The sequence below is a fragment of the Tupaia chinensis genome, unplaced genomic scaffold (assembly GCF_000334495.1).
Source record: "Tupaia chinensis unplaced genomic scaffold, TupChi_1.0 Scaffold000367_1, whole genome shotgun sequence".
In the NCBI taxonomy this organism is placed as follows: domain Eukaryota; kingdom Metazoa; phylum Chordata; class Mammalia; order Scandentia; family Tupaiidae; genus Tupaia; species Tupaia belangeri.
This window is the reverse complement of record NW_006159864.1, coordinates 84,324-108,176: the sequence shown is the minus strand read 5'-3', so window position 1 is coordinate 108,176 and position 23,853 is coordinate 84,324. Positions and strand designations below refer to the sequence as shown.

The window sequence follows — 23,853 nt, the reverse complement described above, 5'->3', positions numbered from 1 at the left end:
ACAGACAGAGACAGACAGAGAGACAGAAAGCGAGAAATCACCCCCCAATGGGGGTGGCCACACCGCAATCCCTTCTCCCCCATTTTCCTCTCAGGATCTTAGGCAGTGATTTCTCGCTTTCTGTCTCTTTGTCTTTCTGTCGAGCGCATGCGCCCTATAGCAAAAACCTCTCAAAAAAAAAAAAAATCTTCTACAGAATTTTCTATTTTGACTTTTTTCTGTTTAAATATAAAGTGCCATTCCCATTGCTATTTTTGTTTAGATGAATTTGGGGAACATTTACATTTTTACCATGTTGAGTCATACTTTATCTAACAGGATATGTCTCTTCAGTTAGCCTGATAGATAAATTTTGCTTGAAATAGGTTAAAATTTGGGACATCCATAAACCCTATAAGCTTTGGAACAAAGGTAACCCTAGGCTACCCACAATTTCTTTCCGACTATTTTTAATTTCAGTACTCCGTTGAAATGGCAGAGAACCAACTATAGTTGAAGCTGCTAGGTTCTTTCATCTGTGATCACTTTCTTTAAACACTATTGCTATAATGTAAATTATTTCTATGAAATGCATAGGACTCTCATAGGGGATATTCTTAGTCTAACCCTTCTTTCCACTCATTAGTGATCCTGCTGCATAAGTATGTCCTCAGATAAAGACCAAACTCTGTATCTCTGGAAAAACTGTAATTACCACCGGTATCTAGTAGATGTTTAGGAAATTATTTTCTTTATTAGATCTACAACTTCCTCTCTTTGTAGTCTAGCTTACTCTAAATGTGTACTTTCCAGTCTGATTCCCAAATATAATAAAAAATAAATGAGGGGGCCGGCAGGTGGTGTGGTGTTAGGGTGCCAGACTCTTACATGGCTGACCATGGTTCGAGTCCTAGACCTGATAGCTAGCTAGCTTTCTCTCTCTCTCTCTCTCTCTCTCTCTCTCTCTCTCTTTCTCTCGTGTATATGTCCTATAGCAAAATTTTAAAATAATAATAAATAAAAGTAAATAATTCCTTTTTAAAAAAAATGAATAAAAGTAAGTAAAGAAAGAAAGAAGAGTTCCCTAACTTGCTGAGATGGACACAAGTTCAGAGCAGAGCCAGGAGGCAGCCTAAATGTGAAGAGTGATGCAGCAGATCATCTAGAAAATCTTTACAGAATTAGTCTATGTCTAAGTCTTTCCTTTTTCTTTTTAAGAAAAATTCTGAGTTGATCTTAATGCAGACATAATACTTTGACTCCAATCATGAGGGTTGGTGGCAGGGAGAAGAAAATAAAAAATAAAACTATTCCAAAAGAGAAAAAACAGAAATGGGAAGTATATTCATTCTGCTTACTAGAATGTTCTCTCCTGAGGAAGTAGTTCACTTCAAGCTCATAAGCCGAGGCTTTCAAAAGGGGGTACAGGTAAAATGATCTAAGTAATGAAGAGTGCTATGTGCTAATGGAGCCAGCGCTGGCTCTTCTCTGTGTCCTGGCTTGACTTTTTGCTGTACCGTGTCCTTCGCCCTGCTTTTACCTCTATGCTTGTGTCCCAGGGAGTATTCCTATTCTGTGGAGTAGATGCATTTATTGCGGATTACCACTTTCTGGACACAATGTTGATCTTCATGCTGTATGGCTGGTGTGTCGTTCCTCTCATGTATCTTGGAAGTTTCCTGTTCTCTGACAGTACTACTGCCCTCATCAAGCTCACGCTCTTCAACTACTTCTCAACCATTTGCAGTATCATGGCTCACATCATAATACAACACATCGGTAAGTACGTCCCACGACTTTCCCTTTTCCAAGAAAGTACATTAAATAAATGAGGATGAAATTAAGAGTAAAATATTAATTGTTAAGCCCTTAATTTCCAGGAAAATGGAAACCTATGATTTTTGGAAATAGCAAATGTTTATTGAGTGGGTATGTAAGAGAGAGAAGTAGAGGGAGAGAAGAAAAGGGGAAGAGAGAAACATATCCATACAGAAAGTGGGAGGAAGATAGATCTTAGAGAAATACTGTTACCAAAAGTTTTCCCTTGACATCTACAAATTGACAAATCTATTCTACAAATCCATGAACAGATTTAGCAATAACTAGTGTTTTCTCAAGGATCATTTGCTTGTTTGGTAATTTGCTGAGAATGGTTTAATTGTTCTGGGGACTGTTTTGAGGAGGTTCATTACTTTCTAATAACTGAAGTTAATTTATCATATTTTAAATCACAGAACTCCAGATTTCTAACTCCATCACACCATACATGCGTCACATATTAATGGTGCTTCCTAGTTACAATTTTGCAATGAGTTTCAGCAAGTTCTTTGATAACTATGAGAAGAAAAAAGTGTGTGCCAGGCGAATTCACAGAATCTCCTTGAACTGCAGTAAATCATGTGAGTATTCAAGGCTCTTTTAGTCCCTAAATACGATCTAATTCTTTCCAGCCTTCCATGATGATAATATATATGGTAGAATCCTTGATTGAGCTTAATATACAGTATATTCTGGAAGGAAAAATTCTTTCTGGATCAAAATGATTTATATAGGCCCACGAAAAAAATAAATGTAATTGTACTTCACCAAATGATTGCAGGTTGAAATATAATTATTAGGGGGACCAGCGGTTAGCGTAATGGCTGTGTCGCTGGACTCCCATGTAGTCGACCGCAGTTCATGTCCCGGACCCAGTGGCTCGAAACTCATGTCAGTCACATGTGCGTGCATGCCCAAGATCCCGAGAGGAGAATGGAGGAGAAGGGATTGCGGCATGGCCGTCCCCCCTGGGGGGGGTGATTTCTCACTTTCTGTCTCTATGTCTCTCTCTGTCTGGCGAGCGCACGTGCCCTATAGCAAAAAAAACCTCTCCAAAAAAAGAAATATAATTATTAGGTCAAATGGATTATATTTTCTTATAACTTTGAATAATAAAAATTATGTCACATTGTAGTTTGCATATGTGGATGATAAATGTCTCTCTGTTTTTTAAAAACAGATCTAATATTACTTACATATCATGGTCACTAGTTTGAATTAATTTTATTTATTTATTATTTTCAGTAAATGTATAATGTTGGGCAATCATTACCACAGGCCAATATTACAATATTTTTATGATCTGAAAAATATCCCTTTTAACTTTTTCCAGTCATTTATCAACATGCCCAGGCCAGGCTTTTACTAATGTATCTGCTGCTGCTATGGATTTGGTATTTATGGACATTTCATATAAATAAAATCATTTTGTATCTAGATTTCTTTTATTTACAAAAATGTCCTTGAGATTTATCCAGGTCGTAGCATATTTCAGTACTGAGGGGGGTCTTTTGGTTTCTGAATTGTATTCCATTGTTTGGACACATCACATTTTATTTATGTATTCAACAGTTTATAGACATTTATTTGGACAAAAGTTCTTAAGGATGCCTTTTGATGTCCTTCTAAACATAAAAGCTTTGAAGGTTGATGAATTCAAGTTTCCGATTTTTTTTCCTTGTATAGTGTGTTTGTATCATACCTAAAAATCTTACCTAACTCTAGGCAATGAAGAGTTTATCCACTGTCGTCTTCTAGAAGTTTTGTAATATAATCACCTATATTTAGGTAACAACATGATTCGTCCTGGCACAGTCTGTTGAAAAGAGTATCAGTTTCTCAGTGAATTACATTTGCACCTTTGTTAAAAGTGAACTGGCCATAACTATGACATTACTTCTGGAGTATAAATTTTGTCCCATGATCAAATTTTCTATGCTATGCCAATACCACAGTGTTCTGATTCCTGTAACACTGCAGAAAATTTTGAAATTATGAAGTGTAAGTCCACCATCTTCCTTTGTTTATCTTTTTCAAAATAATTTTCATTATTCTGGATCTCTTTACTTTCCCTATATATTTTAGCATTAGCTTCTCATTTGTAGCAAAAACAAAAAAAGCCCATGGAATTTGGATGGAAACGACATTGCTACTACTGATCATTCTGGAAAGCTATGCCAGTTTACAACACTGAGTCATATAATCCATGAATATGAAATGTCTCTTCATTTATTTAGATATTCTTTCATTTTTCCCAAACAATGCTTTTGTAGTAAAAATTTTACCATGAGCTAGGCAGGTATGGATTTCTACTCTCTCCCCACCCCCAATTTTGCTTAATATGTGATGGCAACTTTAGCCAAAGGAGTCTATTCTCTCTTGGTACTAGGAGATCCACAAACACAATGGAACTTGTGGAAATGTCAGATAAACAATCGAGAATATTTTTAAAATTTATTTATTTACAGTCATTCACTGTACATTGATACAATATACAAAATGAGATTTTCCATCAATATACATTGTATATTGGCTCAATCAAAAATATTACCATACATGTTATCATCAACAAATAATTTTCTATTTCTTGTTTTTTATGTATTTTGCCCCCCCTTTATTCTGTACCTCTAACCCTCTGCCAACTCCCCCACTTCTCCCACACTGTCTCTGGTATGTATAGTTGTTTGCCATGCCTTCTTTTTTTCACAGTTTATTAATTCACTAAAGAGCTTAATTAAAGACCTAAAATAGCAAGCACAGCTGATATATACAAATTTATGAACACATGTCTGACTTCTGGTGTAAACCCCAGTGAGTTAAGTGAACATACTATAAAGTAGCACCTCACTGGGACTATATAGCTTACTGCAGTCAGTAAGTAGGTATTAATAGATATTTTTTAATTTCAAAAAAAAATTTAGTTTTAATAGATCAACATAAAAAAAATGTTAGGAGAAATTTGCTTAAAACTTAAAGCCAGGAAAAAAGTTAGGATTCAGTTCAAACAATAGGTAGATGAACCTATCAACAGTTCAAGAGAAGACAAAAATTCTTAAATATGGAAATCAAAGCATCAAAGAAAATCAGTAAGTTTTAGTCTAAAGTAAAAAAATTCTAGTTCAGACTTATGTAATTAATCTCTCTTCTATTGAATTTGCAGTGTTACTATAGTCTGATCTTTCCATTTGAACTCTGGAAGTTAACATTCAACTCCGGACTTGTCTCTACCATTGGGCTGGCCATTCTCTTGGTTGTTTCTTTCTTCCTTTTTTTTTTTTATAATAAGTCATTTAATTAGGTTCTTGGCAAAAAAATTTGTGAGGATAAACTCCATTTGTAAGGGCAAACAAGAATCACAGGTAGCCCTGAAGCTGAGGAACAGCTTTGATTTTTTTGGTAAAATTTGCAAGTCCACAACTTTCTTTTTTTTTTTTTATTTTCTTTTATACATTCAGTCACATTATTATTTGGCTTACAAGATGGATATTTCAACAGGCGGACATTTCTTCTTAGTCCAGTTGATAAAACTACAAAGTATCTTCAATAGGTAATACCACATTTCTTTGTGCCATTAATGCTTTGCCTCCCTATTTTTCTTCTAAATGTCCTTCCTCAGACTCTCCTCTTTCACACACACTATATCTGGTGTTTACATTTATATACTGTTTCTATATCCTTCAGTCAATTAGTTTCAGTCGTAGAGTGCGGATACTTGGTATATATTAAGTGGGGACATACAATGTCTAACTTAAAATTCACTTTTAGGTTTCTTAATATTTGCTGTCATCTTAGACTCTGTATCAGTTTTTAAAGTAAAGCTCTTTTGTTTTGTCATCCTCAGTTATTCAGAACGACATCTACAGTTTTGGAGAATTGGGAATTGCAAAATATTTGGTTACCTTGGCTGCCCTAGGCTTATTTTACTTCCTCTTGCTATTGTTCCTAGAGATCGAATTCTGGAACCTGAAAAACTATGTCTGCCATAACATTATTTTTAATGTCTACAAGGCATTCATACAAGGCAAGAAGGTGAGTAACTAAGATGGACTTTAGGTGCAACTAAAAGAAAGCTCAACATTAGGCCAAATGTTTGAATTTACATATACCCAACTCCATTGCTTGATAAAGAAAATGTTAACCAGGTGTAACAGACCTAACTGGGATTAATTTGATCACAAGTCTCTTTTCTTTGAATTTCAAGGTTCTTAAAAAAAAAAAAAAATTAAAGAATTATTTAATTTAGCTTACTTACTTGCTGTATTTATTTTAATTTGACCAGAAAGGGACAGAGCAAGAACAAGAGAGACAGAGTAAGAGGAAGAAACTGAAAGCAAGCTGCCAGGTCCAGGACTTGAACCACAATTGGCCATGTAGGAGTCCAGCACCCTTAATCACCATGCCACTTGCCAACCCCTGAATTTCAAGGTTCTAAACATCAAGAACTCTGCCTTCAAGGAAATAATCTGTAATTAACTGTGATAGAAAGCATTTGCTTTAAAAAAAAAAAAAAAAAAAAAAAAAAAAAAAGAAAGCAGTCTTAGTCATTGTCTTCAATGTATAGTTGATACTAATTGTGGAACTGACTTCTTTGAAACTATGAGATTGTTGGGCTTCGTTCCCTCTACAAGTCAGATTATTAAGTACTGCTTTATACAGCTCTCATAATTCCACATAATCTCAAGAGTTATGCCTAGAATTTAAAACATTATTTTAGTAGCTCATTTATTCAGTAATTTAATCCCTACTGCTCTGTGCTTGAACATCTGCTAAGAAAAAATCTTTACCTTTCTTTTTTTTAGAGAGATTTTTGCTGTAGGGTATGTGCACTCACCGGAGAGACACAGAGAGACAGGAAGCAAGAAATCACCTTCAAGGGGGATGGCCATACCACAGTCCCTTCTCCATTTTCCTCTCAGGATATTAGGCACATACGCACATGTGCCTGGCATGAATTTTAAGGCTCTGGGTCTGGGACTCAAATCATAGTCATCTACATGGGAATCCAGCAACATAACCATTACCCCATCTGCTGGCCCAAACCATTGCCTTTAAATACACCTGTCTCCTTGTAACTTTTGCTCATCCATTTCCAGTTCTGTCTCTAGATGCTATACCATGAAGGCTCTGGATCTTGGCCATGAGCATCTGTGAGTTTGTGTATCTCTAATATTTCAAAAAGTAGAATATCTACTTCTGTTGTCACCTGGAATTCAGATTAGTATGAATAGCTTTCATGCAGAGTTTTAGTTGCTTGTTATATTGGGTTGTCAGAAAAGTCATGATGCATTTTTGCATAGAAAAACAGAAAAATAACATCATAATTTCTCCGACAACCCAATATGTTACTTATTAACGCCTAGAATACATAATGGGCAAAAAAATCCTGTTCTATCTAATTTTACACCAAGGCCCATACAAACTTTACTACTACAATTAGAAGATATCTGATCCAAGACATGGCAACAAAGAAAAATTCAATTTTTTTTCATTTTAAATTAATTTATTTACATTCATTCATTGTACATCATTACAGTATACAAAATGAGATTTCCCATTGAGAATACACTGTATATTGGCTCAATCAAGGATATTACCATACATGTCATCATCAACAAATAATTTTCCATTTCTTGTTTCTTAAATATTTTGCCTTTTTTCCCCCTTGATTCTCCTATTTCTCACCCTCTGCCATTTCCCACCCTCCTCCCACACTGTCTCTGCTATCTACAGTTGCTTTCCATGCCCCTTTTTGTTGTTTTTTTTCCACATTTTGATTCACTAAATATCTTAATTAATCCAAATACTTTTAATAGCAAGTGCAGATATATACATATTTATGAACACATGTCTAATTTTAGGCATAAACCTCAGTGAGTAGAATGAACATACTACATTATAGTAGCACCTAGCTGGCACTATATAGCTTACTACAGTCATTAAGTATGTATTCTTAATACATTTTTTAATTTCAAGAAAAGCAGTTTTAGTAGATCAAAATTTTAAAATGTTAAGAGAGATTTGCTTAAGACTTAAAGCCAAGAAAAAGGTTAGGATTCAGTTCAAACAGTAGATAGATGAACCTCTCAACAGTTCAAGAGAAGATAAAAATCCTTAAATCTGGAAAACAAAGCATAGAATAAAATGAATAATGTTTTACGGGGACTAGCTTGGCATGAACATGTTTTTCTGAGTGGGGAATGCTGTTCATTAGAAATAGACACAATAACAAACACACCAAGACACACAGATATTGAAAAGCGAGGATTGGGTGGGCACAGTTTCTCTGATGGAGAAGTTGCGACTAGAACCAGCCTCAGGTTTATTCTTTTAAAGGACAAAAAATGGGGGAAGGGGAAAAATGGGATGTAAAAGGAATGGGGAAGAAGGAAGTGGAATGCCAAGGGAATAAGGGAGGAGAAACTAGAATGTAAAGCCAGTTGGTTTTGGATGTAAATCATTTGAGAATGTGAAAATGACTGGCACTATATAATTTATCTGATCTTTTGGGGGGACAATCTGATAAATGCTTGTGATTTCCTTTAGCCTGATACTGGGCAGTATCGAGGTATTGGCTATCAACAATAACAGGAAGACAACCATTGACAACAGGCAGGTACTGCTTTCGTATGTAAATGCTTCTTCATAGCCCTGCTAGAGTAGCTTACAAAAGCACATATCTGCATATGTCTTCAGGCCACATGTTTTAATCACATGTTTTCAAATTGGCTGCTCTCCACAATGTTTTAGTTAAAAGTCATAAAATTCTATTTCACCAGTTCAGTCTCATGTAATTAATCTCTCTTCTATTAAATTTGCAGTGTTACTGTGGTCTGATCTTTCCGTTTAAATTCTGGAAGTTAACCTCCAGACTTGTTCCTATCATTAGGCTGGCCATTTTCTTGGTTGTTTTTTGTACTCTTGTTTCTCTGTATCCATCTTTAGTTTTCCTGGTATAGCATTCCCTTCAGCGCATCTTGGAGAGCTAGCTGGTCTGATGTTGATAAATTCTTTCAGGTTTTTTTTATCTGAAATGTTTTTGGATTTTTTCCCCATATGAAAGATAATCTTGCAGGGTATAGTATTCTTGGTTGAAATTATTTTTCACTTAACACTTTGAGTATATTTTCCCATTCTTTCCTTGCCTGCATTATTTCCAATGAGAGGTCTGATGTTAGCCTGATGGTATATCCTTTGAAAGTAACTTGACATTTCTGTCTTGCCAATTTTATTACCTTGTCTTTGTCTGTGGTTTTGGTCAATCTGGCTATGATGTGCCTTGGAGAAGATCTTCTTGGGTTGATTCTATGTGGGGTCCTTTGTATTTCTTGGGTCTGGATCTTTGCCTCTCTAGGTGTGGAAAGTTTGGAAAGTTTTCTTTGAGGATTATTATTTTCCTCACCTTCTGGGATACCAATTATCTGGATGTTTGGGCATTTAATGGTAATCTAGTATTGTAAGTCCCAAAGATAAATTTATCCAGTAGTGACGCAGAGGAGACAAGACAATGCAACTGTATCAGAGGCGTTTATATTTCTAGCTAGCTGGGGTCCAAGTTAATGCCCAACGCAGCGGGTTACAACAAGGATCCCGAACCTAGGAACGAGGGGCTTTTTATCGCTCAGGAGGCAATACAGGATATTTTCTTGGTTGTTTTTTGTACTCTTATTTCTCTGTATCCGTCTTTAGTTTTCCTGGTATAACTATCTGTTATTGCCCACCTAAATTTAGATAAGAACTCTCAGTTAAGGTAGGTAATCTTCCCGGGCGCCTTCAGGTTTGTTCATCCTGTCGCTGCCAGTCAGACCTGCCCTTCCTCTGTTAACTCATGAATTCCTGTATCCTGTTTGCTGTGAATTCCTGTCTGTTAATTAGTGAATTCCTGTGCCCCATCTTTCGATCCCTGTCTTGGTGGCGAATGCGCTAACAAGGGTGTTTAGGCTGAATTAACCTAAACTAATTTAGCCTACATATGCTAATTACGCTAAATCAGCTTATACTAACTCAGCTTAACGTATGCTAATTCGGCCTAACAGTATAACTTTCTGGTAAATTTTTCTAGGTAAGAGGTTCTATCTTCTACATCTGAGATTGATCTTCTGCATTGTCTAATCTGCTTTTAATACTTTCAAGGGAGGTTTTGATTTCCTGTATTACAGCTTTAATCTTCCTTTTTAATGGTATGTGTTAGGTTTTAATGGTATGTGTTAGGTTTGATTTGGGAGCGGTGGCGAAGTCAGGGTGGCAAAGGCGAAAATACCAGAGTCAGGCTTTGGGGTTTAATAAAACCAACATAATTTATTCTGCACTCTCGGGTGAGGTCCCTTGGCCTTGGCCTGACTCTGGTATTTTCGCCCAGGGTGGGTGCTGCTTGTTCTTAAAGGGCCATTGTCCAATAAGTGGTAACCATGGGTCCTTGGCTGGCCAATGAAGTTTGCTGTTCTGTTCAACTTTGGCGGGCACGCCAAATGCTGAAGGGCAGGAAAGTCCATTGGTGATGGCGGGCCAGGTGTGGACCACAGGAAAGTTCCTGCTGTGGGAATGTTTCCGCCACGTTTCTTTTCCCTCCCCCCAGACCTTACAGTATGTATTTCCTTTTTCAGGTACAAGAACTTCCTCACCTCCTGAAACTTGTCTCTTTTCTCTGCATCATCTGGAGTTTGTTGTCTCTCTTCTCGTGCATCTCTGTTTGCTTTGTCTCTATAAATATTTTAAATTCTTTCTCTGACATTTCCACAAGTTCCTTGTATTGTCCTTGGAGGATGAGGAGTTACTCTTTTCCCTTCAGGGAGAGATATTCTCTCAGTTTCTCATATTTCTTGTCCCTTTGCAGAGGTTTCTGGTCACCTGATGGGTTATTGTTTTTTTCCTTAGTTTTTGCAGGTAAATCTGAGCATTCAGAGGCTGCAATCTCTAAGCAGTACCATTTTTGTGCAGCAGATTCCATGGAAATTGAGGATTACTCTGGCTAGACTGGGTGGGGGGGGCAGGAGATTAAAGTCTGGGCAAAAAATCTTCAGTTGTCCTAGCCCGAGAAATTCAAATTTTTGAGCAATATAAAAAAAGAGAAGAGAGAGAGAGTGGCTAGAATTAAATAAGTTACCTCCAGACTTTCCTGCTCTAAGTTTTTTTAGGCTAGAATTATGTCACACTTCTGCAGAAAATGAGAATAATGAGTATGAAAGGAAGGATAGTTTTTAATCATATGGATTATCAGAATGTTCGACTTCTAAATTCTTCCTGTATTTGTCACTGCCCCTATATGCTGAGAGAGTAAGGTCTGGCACAGGTATACAGTAGTTCCTCCTCAATCTATGGTTTTGCTTTCTGTGGTTTTAGTCACCTGCAGTTAACTGCAGTCTAAGAATATTAAATAGAAGATTCCAGAAATAATTCATAAATTACAAACTGTGCGCCATTCTAAGTAGCATGATGAAATTTCACAATCCCTCTCTTCATCCTGCCCTGAATGTAAATCAGTGTATCTGTTGCTATTTACAGTCTACCTATTAGTCATTTAGTAGCCCCTGTGTTATCAGAATGTGGTAGTATGATACTGACACATTGTTACAACTATTCTATTATTAGTTATCGTTTTTAATCTCTTACTGTACCTAATTTATACAATAAATGTTATCATACCATGTATTTGAAAAAAACCTGGTATATGCAGAGTTTGGTACTATCCTTGGTTGTAGGCGTCCACTGTCCTCAATGGATAAAGAGGGACCACTTAACTCTTTTTGGATTAGGATAATACCTCAAATTTTATGTAGTACTCTAATGAACTGTTCTGGTTAGCCTCAATATACTAAAATCAAAGAAAACTTCATATCCTAGCTCTTTAAAAATAAAACACCAATCTTAGTTTTTCTTACATTCCAAGAAAAAAGTCACAATCATCAGTAAAAAGTATAGTTCCTGAACCATAAAAAGTGAAAGGTGCTAGATCAAAAATTTGTAGGTGTTTCTTTCAGCACTTCGAATATTTCATAGCACTGCCCTTTAGACCCCCATTGTTTTTCAAACACAGAGTGCTGAATTCATAAGAACCTATTAAGTCTGTGTGGTTCTCTTATGGTAATGAGTCTTCTTTTTTTTTTTTTAGCCCACATTCAAGATTTTTATTTTTGTCTTTTACTTCCAGTGTTTTGAGTATGATGTGGCTAGTTGTGGATATTTTGGTCAATTACTTAAAGTTTTTTTAAATTTTAAAAGGTATAAGTTAATGTTTTCAGGATGGAGGATTGAGAGAGTTTGGTTAATAGATATAAAATAATAGTTATAAGTTCTAGAGTTCAATAACATTGTAGGGTGACTATATGTATAGCAGTTTACTGAATATCTTTGAAAAGCTAGAAGAAAGGATTTTGAATGTTCCCAGCACAAAGAAAAAATAAATGGTTGAAGTAATAGGTAGAATAATTACTCTGATTTGATATGAATTGTTATACAGGTATCAAAATACCACACTGTATCTGTAAATATGTGCAGTTATTTTTCAAATTTAATATACCAATAAAATAAATTAAAGAATTAATTTCTTTCATCAAAGGAAGTTTGTGCCCATTGTTTCTTCAAATATTTTCATTACACAAATGAAATAGTAATAGACTTTACTTCACATAGTTATTAAGAAGAGGAAATACTGAGGGCCTGCTGACTGCTGACAGCAGGTCAGGCAGCAAGCCCTTGGCAGCAGCGTGACCTGGAGCTGGGCTCCATCTTCCTGAGCCATGAGGGGCAGGTCCAGGTCACCTTTCCAGCCTCCAGGCTCACCACCTCCTCCGCTGTGGGTGGGGTGTCTCGGACCCAAAGAAGCAAGCACCCAAGGAAGCAGTCCTGGGAGTGGAATGGTTCCCCTCAAATGAGGACAGCAATGAAGGACATCCACTTAAGACTGTTGGGAGCCCAAATGCGCATGAGCAAAGATGATCATTTGATTTGAAAATGAGAAAGTGCAGAAAGCCGCCAGTTCAGCAGTTGGCAAGTACTGAGACTCTCAACCCAGATGTTCTTGTTGACATTCCCAAACTCTTTGCCAAGAACTTTTATTATGGCAACCCAGTTAATGAGTGGCGATTACCAGATTCTAGTAAGATTTTTAGCTGTGAACACATAGAATTTATGTATTTTTGTTTATGAAGAACTCGCTAAATGAAGTAAAAAAAAAAAACGTACTGAGTGATAAACTGGATGAATGGCATGAGCACATTGGAAAAATCATTTCTGATTTGAGAAAATCTGTGAATGCTGAACTCAGGCATGGTGTTAAGTTCCATGAGATTTTGTGCTGCTTTCCACTTATTCCACAGGAAGCTTTTCAGAATAGAAAACTGAATTCTCTACACCTTCGCGAAGCTCCTGGAGCTTTAATAGCTAGTCTCTACCTCTACTTAAAATCCTCTCAGTTCCCCTTTGATTGGAGTCGGGTAGCTAATACCCTGAATCATACCTGAAACAAAGGATACTCATTCGATAATTATAGATGACCGGCTTACTGCAAACACCTTGCATTGGTGGTACTTTGGTCCAGATACACTGGTGATATCCTGACCCTTAAATATCTGACTGGGCTTCAGAATTTCATAAGCAGAATGACTACCATTCACGGAATCACTGAAGATAGAAGTTTTGATTACCAAGGACACCCAGACAAACAAGAAGCTTTGGTCTCTTCTTTGCATTACTGTGAAGTTGTCACTGTTCTGACCACTCTTGGAAACGGTGGCTCTTGTGTTGCGAAGACAACTGTTTGAACACTTTCATAAACCCGATGCCCCTGCTAAACTATTCCTTTGACCAAGTCCATGTTTTTACAAGGCAGGAAACTCCAAAGTGTATGTGGTATGTCTCCACTATAAGGGAAGAGAGGCCATTCATCCTCATTTATCTAAGATAGTGCTAAATTTTGGGACTGGAAAGACCAAAAAAGCCCTCTTTCCCCATCATGTGATTCATAATCTTTTCTGAAAAGACATGAAGAATATTGTGCTTTCTTCCATAAATACCAGCTTGAGACTTAGTTCTGAGAACATCCGTCTATTTGAATGCATGGGAAATGGGGAGCAGGCAAAGCTAAATAATTTAAGAGATTGTGTAGTACAATATATTATGCAAAAATTTCAACTGAAGACACTTTCCAGAAATAATTGGCTAGTAAAAAAAAATAATAATCTAGGGACTGGCAGGTGGCATGGTGGTTACGGATGCTGGACTCCCTGACCTGGCAGCTTGCTTTCTCACTTTCCCAATCTCTCTCACTCTCTCTCTCTCTGTCCTCCTCTGGTCAAATTTAAATAAATAAATAAATATTTAAAGAAAATCTAATACTGGTTGTAGTACAAATACAAAATTGTTTTAGCAGAGGAAAATGTATTTTTAAAACCTATAGTGAAAGGAAGATGCTGGAATCCCTCTCATGGAAAGATAAAGTGGCCAAAGGGTACTTTAATAGTTGGACTGAAAAACATGCTATATATCATCCTGGGCAAAGTTCTCTTTTAAAAGGGACATCTTTCTGGGACCAGCAGTTGGCATAATGGCTATGCCGCTGGACTCCCATGTAGTTGACTGCGGTTTGAGTCCCAGACCTGGTGGCTTAAACTCACGCCAGGTAGGTGTGTATGCATGCCCAAGATCGATCCCGAGAGGAGAATGGAGGAGAAGGGATTGTGGTGTGGCCATCCCCCTTGGGGGGTGATTTCTGGCTTTCTGTCTCTCTGTCTTTCTCTGTCTTTCTGGCTAGTACACCCACCCTATAGCAAAAATTTCTCCAAATAAATAAATAAATTTATTGGACATCTTCTAATCTTGAGTGTCACTTATGGCATATTTTAGAGGGTAAGAAACTGCCAAAGTGGGGTACCAGATGGTGTAATGGTAACATCACTGGACTCCCACATGGCCAACTGTAGTTTGAGCTCCTGATCTGGAGACTTGAAACTCATGCTGGGCATATGTGCATGAATGCCCAAAATCACTAGAGGAGAATGGGGAAGAAGAGATTGTGGTGTGGCCATCCCCCCAAGAGGGTGATTTCTTGCTTTCTGTGTCTCTTTCTGTTTCTTGGGCAAGTGCACATGCCCTCTAACAAAAATCTTTCTTAAAAAAAAAAAAAAAGAAGAAGAGGAGGAGGATGAGGAGGAAAGAAACTGCCAAAGTAATTTCTGCAATGGTGAAATTTTTAAAGAATTTTAATGAAGCAATCGAAAAGTCATTAGGAGGAGCTTTGAATTTGGATTCCAAGTTTAGGCCAAAACAGCAATATCACTGCTCCTGTCATGTTTTTCTGAAGAACTGTTATTTTCTGAGTTAGTTAGCCTTACCAAGTGCCTTCAGGGCGAGCAAGTTATAGAACCTAACGACCAAATAAAATGCCTGTTCATGATGTGAAAATGTGTATACCATTAGAAGTGGAACTCCTCAGATCAGCTGAACTCATGACTTATAGCAGTTCCTTGCTTCATGATGGAGACCCAGCTTACGAGTAGTTATATTTGAACTGCCTTCTAGTCACTGCAGAAGCTTCACAAGGCGATGTTATGATTTTGCCTGTACTCTCTTGTTTCACCAGATTTATGGCTGGTTTGATCTTTGTCCTCCCATAGTTGTTTTAGATTCATCACATTTTCTTGTCCCACATCCTCTGAGCTCCTGAGGACCTGTGCAGTCCGGCTCTGCGTTACTTTGAGAACCTTCTAAATCCAGTTTTCCAGTGTTTGCAGAATGTGAATAAATTGTTGAGCTCTTTGCTTAACTCTGATGCGCCATGGCAGATTTTACAGTTGGTGCTTCTTAAGAAAGTACTACTTGGTTTTTAGTGGGATTTGAATGCTGCCATTGCTAAAAGGCATTTGCACTTATTATTCAAGGAGAGAGAAGAAAGCAGCAGCAGCCTTCACTTTTGAAGTCGAACATGTCCTTTCCAAGATTTGACTTTATGACATATGATTTTCAATGTTATCACATCCTTTTGTTCTATTAATTAAAAATATTTTACTTTGGGGGAACCAGCAGTTAGCGTAATGGCTATGTCGCTGGACTCCCACGTAGTCGACCGCGGTTCGTGTCCCAGACCCGGTGGCTTAAAACTCACGCCGGGCGCGTGTGCGTGCGGGCCCAAGCTCCCGAGAGGAGAATGGAGGAGAGGCGTGACCATCCCCCCGGGGGGTGATTTCTCGCTTTCTGTCTCTCTGTCTCTCTCTGTCTGTCTGGCGAGCACACCGCCCCTACAGTGAAAATCTCTCCAAAAAAAAAAAATGGAAAAAAAAAATTTTACTTTGGGACCAGCAGTTAGCATAATGGTTATGTCACTGGACTCCCACGTAGTTGACTGTGGTTCACGTCCCGGACCCGGTGGCTTAAAACTCATGCCGGGCACATGTGCATGCGTGCGTGCCCAAGATCCTGAGAGGAGAATGGAGAAGGGTTTGCGGCGTGGCCATCCCACCAGGGGGGTGATTTCTCGCTTTCTGTCTCCATCCTCTCTCTGTCTGGCAAGCGCACACGCCCTATAGCAAAAACCTCTAAAATAAATAAATAAATAAATAAATAAATATTTTAGTTTGACAAAAGACTAACTTTTGCATCATTCAGAATCTCCCTAATTGTTCAAAACCATCAGCTAGTTCCCACATTCCCTATGTCAAAAAGTAATATCACCATCTATACATGTATTCAGCAGTGAGATCTGGAAATTGTGCTCAACCCATTCTTACATGCTCTATCCCCAATCTAGTCTATCAACAAAATCCCTGTATTGACCTTTTGCTTTGTTTCAGAAGAGTTCTTGGTACTGTATGCTAGGAGCAAACTTTTTGCACTGGTGGCTGCTCTACATGAGGTGGCTCTTCAAAAATTCATGGAAAATGTGTATTATGGGAAAATTATACATTTCATTTTTTGGCACCAAAATAAACTCATATATTAATTCCATTTTTCCATGAACCTTTTGAAGTCTCCCTTGTATATCACAGAAAATAAAGATTGCATCCTGTGGTATATATTGTGATGCAAGGTCAGGTACCGCTTCCATGAAGGATAGCTGTGTCCAGCTTCTAGGAGTGCTATCTCTGAACAGCCCTTAGCTGTCATATTCTTCATGGTTAGGTTGCAGAGAGTCTCCTCTGCTAAGGTGACATACCTTCCTGGATGGCCCACAAACAGTAATTTATTTATACACAAGTGAACTGTTCAGTCATCTCGATTTCGTTTGGACAACTTTAGATCCTCCCATGGAGTCAACTGATAATGTTATTTGTCCTGCATCACAGCTTGGCTTTCTCCTCTACTTTCTGATTCTTTCCCCTCCCCTCTGTGGGTGTTAGCCCCAAAGGAATTCCATCTACAACAGCACCGAGAGAGAGGTCTGAGAAAGTAGGCAACAAGAAGTTTTAAAACTAGATGATTCACTGCCCAGCTAGCAGTGAAGTCCATATCACTGGTGGTAAGGGGATCACAGAAGGCCTCTGGCACAAAGCTGTTCATCTTTTACTAGTGGTAAACTGAGATACTATACTAGTGTAAGAAAATACACTGGCTGATGTAATATATTAAGTATTCAAGAAATATGGGAGAAATAGCAACTATACGAGCACTGAAATTAAGAGGCTATTGCTAAGCTCCTTGCTTTATAAAATATAGTTAGAAGCTGAGAATGGTTAGTAGGAGATTAAAAGCCAGCAGCATATAATGAGGCTCCCATCCTGCAGTGGGAGAATGTAACCTCAAGAAAAAAAAAAAGCATATGATCATATAAAATTATTATAGAAAAAGCATTTGACAACATTCAACATTTATCACAAAAACTCAGCACACTAGGAAAAGAAATGAACTCTCCAATCGAATAATGACATCCAAAGAATACCCACAGCTAACGTAATGATGGAAGATAGAATGTTTCCCCTCAAGACTGAGGGCTCCTATGAAGCCCTCTCTTAACACTGCTATGTAACTCCTAATATTTTGAGATGATAAAGAAATAGATTAAATGGCTTTATTCTAACTCCTTTGATAAGCCTGTTTATTGGGCAAGATATATTCTCTTACTCCACACCTCCTTAACCAATACTATTAAATGAGTACTTGATGCAAAAGTGGCAAGTCAAACCAACAAAATTTTGCTCAAGTAATACAAAATACTTCTCTGTGAACAGTATGTCATTCTGTGCACATAATATCTTTTACTTCTTTTTATAAAGAACTATTTCTTTCGGGATTAGCAGGTAGTGTAATGGTTATGTTGCCATGTGAGAGTCCAGTGCCCTAACCACCGTGTCACCTGCTGGCCCCTATTTTACTTCTGAATTTTTTATGAGTTTTTAGTGGTAAATCACACTAGACAACAATTAATTGTGTTAATGTGACTTCTGTTTTCCATGAAGTGTCTCTGTCATTGATGAGTAACTTGCTCATAATTGTAGAAGCTTGTTCATGACTGTAGTTCCCAAACTAAAGATTTGCATTTAAGAGTTGAGAGAAAATTGTTTGGAATACTCTTAGAAATTACTCAAAACTCAAGCCTTTTCTGACATCTTTGAGATGACACCCTCAGGTCTGCTTTTCTAAAGCTACTCAGTTTAACCAGGTATCTAAAGAATATCTGCATCAGTGATCCTTGTCTTGAAAATACAGGCTAGAGTGGCTAACCAAGCAATCAAGGAATGTGAGGATGAAGATGTTAAAAAAGAAAGGGAAAATGTCTTGTCACTACTTCAAAAATTACAGACAACCCCACTGCTTCTTAAAGAACTTACAAAGGTAAGGTCATCCAATGACCAGCATTGCCTTGAGCCTTAATCACCTTCCCTGCCAAGAATTTATTGGTGGTGCCAAAATTTTATTGGAGTTTTATGGGATCTATACATTTTCTGGCAAACCTTGAATATAAAATCTGCAAAACTGTCCACAGGTAGCAATATCATAGGGGTGTGAGGTTATGGTTGTGATTAATCATATTAGTGCTTCAGTACATTGTGGGTTTTTTGGTTTTTGCTTTTCATTTTCTCAGATTTATTTTAAGTGTCCAGTTGTAAATGCTGTAAGAAATATCTCCCTTGTAGTAAAAAAGTCAGAATGCTTTGGATTACTTGGATTAAATGGAGCCGGGAAAACTTCTATATTCAAAATGTTGACTGGAGAAGAACCCATCACCTCTGGCGTGGCGTTAGTTGACGGTATTAGCATCGTTGAACATATCAGAAAGGTATTTCTCGTCCTAGCCACTGACTTGGTACTTAAGGGAGAAAGTAACCAGGCAAGTAGGTAGGGAATATGGAAAGAAAGCTGAGGGTAAGAATATATATAAATAGTAACAAACCCCGGGATAATGATTGGCATGATATCTTACTGTGTTTGGGGAAGAGCAAATACTCTTTCTGGCTAAAGCAAAGTGTGAGTATAAATGGGCCAAATTGGAAACAGGAAGAACAGTAATTACATCTAACATGCTATGAAATAGAGTTTGAAATAAAACAATGATTAGAGAAAGTAGTTGTTGGAGTCAGCTGATGGCGTGGTGATCAAGGTGCTGGACTCCCACATGACCAACCATGGTTCAAATCCTGGACCTTGTTTTCTCACATTCTTCTATCTCCCCCTCTCATTTTCTTGTTCTATCTCAACTTTAAAATCAATTAATTAAATAAATAATTCTTGAGAAAAAGAAAAAGCAGTTATGAAAGTTAGTAAGAAAGTATTAATTTGCATGTGGGTTATAAGGTATCTGTGACACATTAAAACGATAGAATATATTGTAAAATAGACACTTGGAACCTATAATAGCGAATCATTGCAAGAGATATCAATAGGGACTTCCAAAAGGAACGGTGAAATTTAAAATGTGGAAGTAGAGATAATTTATGATCAGGAGTGTGTATGATAATGAGAAAAAAGAGGATTATTAACATTTCTAAGATATGGATAAAAAGAATAATTGGAGAAGGAATGGGGACAGATTAGTGAGGTAGAAGAACAAACTGCATGAGGAGAACATTTCAAGAAAGAAATGAAATAGTGATCTTAAGCATTACAGATTTAAGTTTCCATTGGCTATCACAGAAGCCTGGATATAGTGGGATGACAAGTGGACAAATGAGGAAGGCGAAACAGTGAGCATGCCCCAGACTTTGAAGAAAGGCAGCTGTGAAACATAGGCAAGGAGAGAAGAATTATACCCAGAGTCTAAGTAGATGATGAGGACAGAATTGAGATTTTTAGCAATTACAGCATATTTACCTAAGTGAGCAAAGGCAGTGAAAAGAATTTTGAAATGTATACCAGTTGGAGCTACCTGGGGAAAAAAGGTATGGTGCATAAAACAGCATAAAAAGATATACAAGATCAAGTCTCTTTTCCTCTTCCTACAAACCTTTACCTTATTCCTTCCTAATTGCACACAAAAGAGATAGCCACTATATCATTCCATACCTTTCAACATTCATACAATCAAATATGAAGGTCTCGTTTCCATCTCTTACGCAAAAGGTGGTAATACATACAATCTTCTAGGCACTACCCCAGCAAAGTCTGGAGAGTGCCTGTTTCCCTGTACTAACTACAACAGACTGGCTTTTGTATTTTTCCTAGTCTGGTAGTTTTGTTTTGGTTTGTTTGTTTCTATTTTTGCCATAGGTCATGTACACTTGCCAAAGAGAGAGAGAGAGAGACAGAGGGAAAGTAAGAAATTACCCTCTGAGGGGGAATGGCCACATCACAATCCCTTCTCCTCCATTCTCCTGGGATTTTGGACATGCATGCATGTACACCTGGCCTGAATTTCAAGCCACTGGACCCAGGACTCAAACTGTGGTTGGCCATGAGGGAATCCAACCCCTTAACCACCATGCTACCTGCTGACTCTAGTCTGATCGTTTTTTGGTTTTTTGTTTTTTTGTTTTTGAGAGATTTTCGCTATAGGGCACGTGCGCTCACCAGACAGACAGAGAGAGACAGAGAGACAGAAAGCGAGAAATCACCTCCCAGAGGGGATGGTCACGCCGCAATCCCTTCTCCTCCATTTTCCTCTCGGGATCCTGGGCACGCACGCACACGCGCCTGGCGTGAGTTTTAAGCCACCGGGTCCAGGACGCGAACCGCGGTCGACTACGTGGGAGTCCAGCGACATAGCCATTACGCTAACTGCTGGTTCCCTAGTCTGGTAGTTTTTTAAAAAATAGCATTTCAGTATAGTATTTTCTTATGAGTGAGGTTACATTACTTTTTAATGCACTTAAAAGTTATTTACATTTCCCTTCCCATGAATTGTCTATTCCTAATCCTTTATGTATTTTTCATTGTTGTCATTTCTCTTTAGAAATGCCTTAGAGTTCTCCATATACTAATAATTTCTTTTTTTCTTTTTTTAATTATTTATTTATTTTATTTTGACCAGAGAGGAACAGAGAGAGAAAGTAAGAAAGCAATCCACCAGGTCTGGGACTCAAACTGTGGTTGGCCATGTGGGAGTCCAGCACCCCCAACCACCACACCACCTACTGGCCCCCATATGCTAATAATTTCTGTAATATGTGTTGCAAATATAGTTTGTATTTGCCTCTTGACTTAATATTGTTTCTGACCTGCAGAAACTTTTAGGTAGGTAAATACATCTGTTTTCTCTTTTGTGGCCACTTGATTCTAAGTTATTGCTATAGTGAAACTCATTAGCCCACGGTCACTAGAAATATACCTGTAGACAAAATTAGACTTATTTAGCATGCTTCTTCACAAGAAAATGCACTCCAGAGAAACAGGGGAAGTTTGGGAAAGAGGGAAGAGATTTACTACAGCAATTAGGCTTGTTCTGGAAATGTAAAAGACATGGAGATTGGAAGTTGTCAGGAAGTAGGGGAAATTTGTTGATTATTGGTATTTTTAACTTGGAGGCATACAAATTAAAGCAAGACTGGTGATATCACTAGAAAAATAAAAGTAGCATTCATTCAGGTTAGTCAGAAGACAGAGTTGTTTATTTTTGTGATTGCAGAATATTTTTTTCTGTGTCCTGTTTCAGGTATAAACATAGAGTGGCCATATTTTTACCTTGTTCTACCAGAGTCAAGTTGCCTGGTATATTTATTGTTTAGAACCTACTAGAATTATTTTTGTTCTCCTCGAGCACTGTATGCCCAAGATAAATTTCTTGTTAGATGAGTCATATTAAGAAATTAGCCATTTGGGGCCAGCAGGTGGCATAGTGGTTAGGGTGCTGGATTCCCACGTGGTCAACTATGGTTCCATTCCCAGACTCAGCATCTTAAAACTCACACCAGATAACCTGTACATGTGTGCCCAAAATCCCAAGAGGAGAATGGAGGAAAAGGGATTGCAGTGCCGTCATTCCCCCGGGGGTGTGATTTCTCACTTTCTGTCTCTCTCTACCTCTCCAGCAGATGAATGCACCCCATAATGTGTGTGTGTGTGCACGCGTAAACACACACACACAACCTCTAAAAAAAAAATAATTCAGTTATGGATGTTGGTATTCCATTTTACTTCAGTGAGTTCCAAGTATAATGATTCTGTAGGCTGGAGAGGAAGTAATTCTTGATGGGAGCTTCACAGGTATCAAAACTTCTTAGTCACATGAATTAGAACACTTCAGGTATCTATTTTATCCTTGTGAGCTACACATTCTTTGGAATAACTGACATGAGTCTACTGCTTATGATTTCCCTCTTGGTTCAGGTTATGTCAAGAATTGGCTATTGTCCTCAGTCTGACTCCATGCCAACCCACATGACAGGTCGGGAATTGCTGGTTATGTATGCCAGGTTGTGGGGGGTACCTGAGCCAAACATTTACCAGTATGTGGAAGCCTTTTTGCATTCATTGCAGCTGGAAACTTATGCTGACGAGTTTATCTACACATACAGGTGAGAGATTATGTTGTTGCAATTATTAAGCCACTCACCCATGTTTCTGCTATTTAGAACAAAAATCTACAAATGCCACTTGAGCCCTTCTTCACATAGAGTGATGACTATGAAATAATCTAATGCCTGTCAGGTTTTAGATATCAGGAATAATGCACGCTCCATTTGTATGTGGCTAATCCTTTATAGACATGAACTTTAGTCTTTGTATTTCAAAAGAGAGCACTTTCATACCTATCTTACTATGGCTTTTTTCTCCCTAAAATGAAATTATTCACTGATAATAATGCTGAAACAAATCACAAGAAGAAAAGTAATTTATGTCTGTATTTATTTGTTTATTTTAGAGGGTTTTGCCTTAGGGCTCGTGTGCTTGCCAGAGAGACAGACAGATAGAGATAGTGAGAGGGAAAGTGAGAAAATCACCATCCAGGGAGGATGGCCATGCCACAATCTTTTCTCTTCCTGGAATCTTGAGCATGCATGCACACACGCCCAGCATGTTTCAAGCCACTATATCTAGGACTCAAACCAGGGTCGGTCATACAGAAATCCAGTGATATAACCCCTACACCATTTGCTGGCCCAAAGAAATGTAATTTCAATGAAAAGAGTTGATATGCAACTTGGACTGAAGCCTATATCTTTGTTAGTCGTATCAAATCAGTATTATGGATGTATGAGCTGTCCTATGAATTAATGAAATTTGTACCTTTTTCTTTCTCCGCTTTTTGTCTAATTTTTTGACCATGAAGTGGAGGAACCAAACGTATACTGAATACTGCTATTGCCCTAATGGGAAATTCATCAGTCGTCTTCCTAGATGAGCCATCTACTGGCATGGACCCAGTAGCCCGGCGCCTGCTCTGGGACACAATTACATTGATCTGTAAAACTGGTAAAGCTATCATCATAACCTCCCACAGGTATGACTCACGGGGAGGTTTGGTTGGAAGTTAAAAGGGGTTCCAAAGGGTATGGGATGGAATTAGTTAGAGCCAGGAACACGGGTCAATAGATGTATCTAAGTATATGAACTATAGAGGAGGGACTGTGGGTAGAGCTGAACCTGGTAAGAAAGTTAGTCAAGAATCCTTAGTTGAGTTCTGGAAGCAGGAACTGAAATAATGGAATTGTTCCTATTGTGAATTTATTCATTGACTGGTTTGAATTTTAAAATCTC

General features: G+C 37.9%; 1 protein-coding gene and 1 pseudogene across 4 annotated transcripts in view; both read left to right on the top strand.

Annotated features, from left to right (window-relative positions):
- LOC102502973 (ATP-binding cassette sub-family A member 3-like) overlaps positions 1-23,853 on the top strand; it is a 100,838-nt gene that overhangs the window by 70,608 nt on the left and 6,377 nt on the right. For all 4 annotated transcript variants that reach the window (XM_027773743.1, XM_027773742.1, XM_014589658.1 and 1 more), the window contains 7 exons: positions 1,539-1,758; positions 2,214-2,378; positions 5,639-5,826; positions 18,430-18,555; positions 18,806-19,000; positions 22,483-22,670; positions 23,426-23,596. In XM_027773743.1, the coding sequence (XP_027629544.1) occupies positions 1,539-1,758; positions 2,214-2,378; positions 5,639-5,826; positions 18,430-18,555; positions 18,806-19,000; positions 22,483-22,670; positions 23,426-23,596 (1,253 nt within the window). The remainder of the gene's footprint in view (positions 1-1,538; positions 1,759-2,213; positions 2,379-5,638; positions 5,827-18,429; positions 18,556-18,805; positions 19,001-22,482; positions 22,671-23,425; positions 23,597-23,853) is intronic.
- LOC102481271 (cap-specific mRNA (nucleoside-2'-O-)-methyltransferase 2-like) lies at positions 12,745-15,704 on the top strand (annotated as a pseudogene).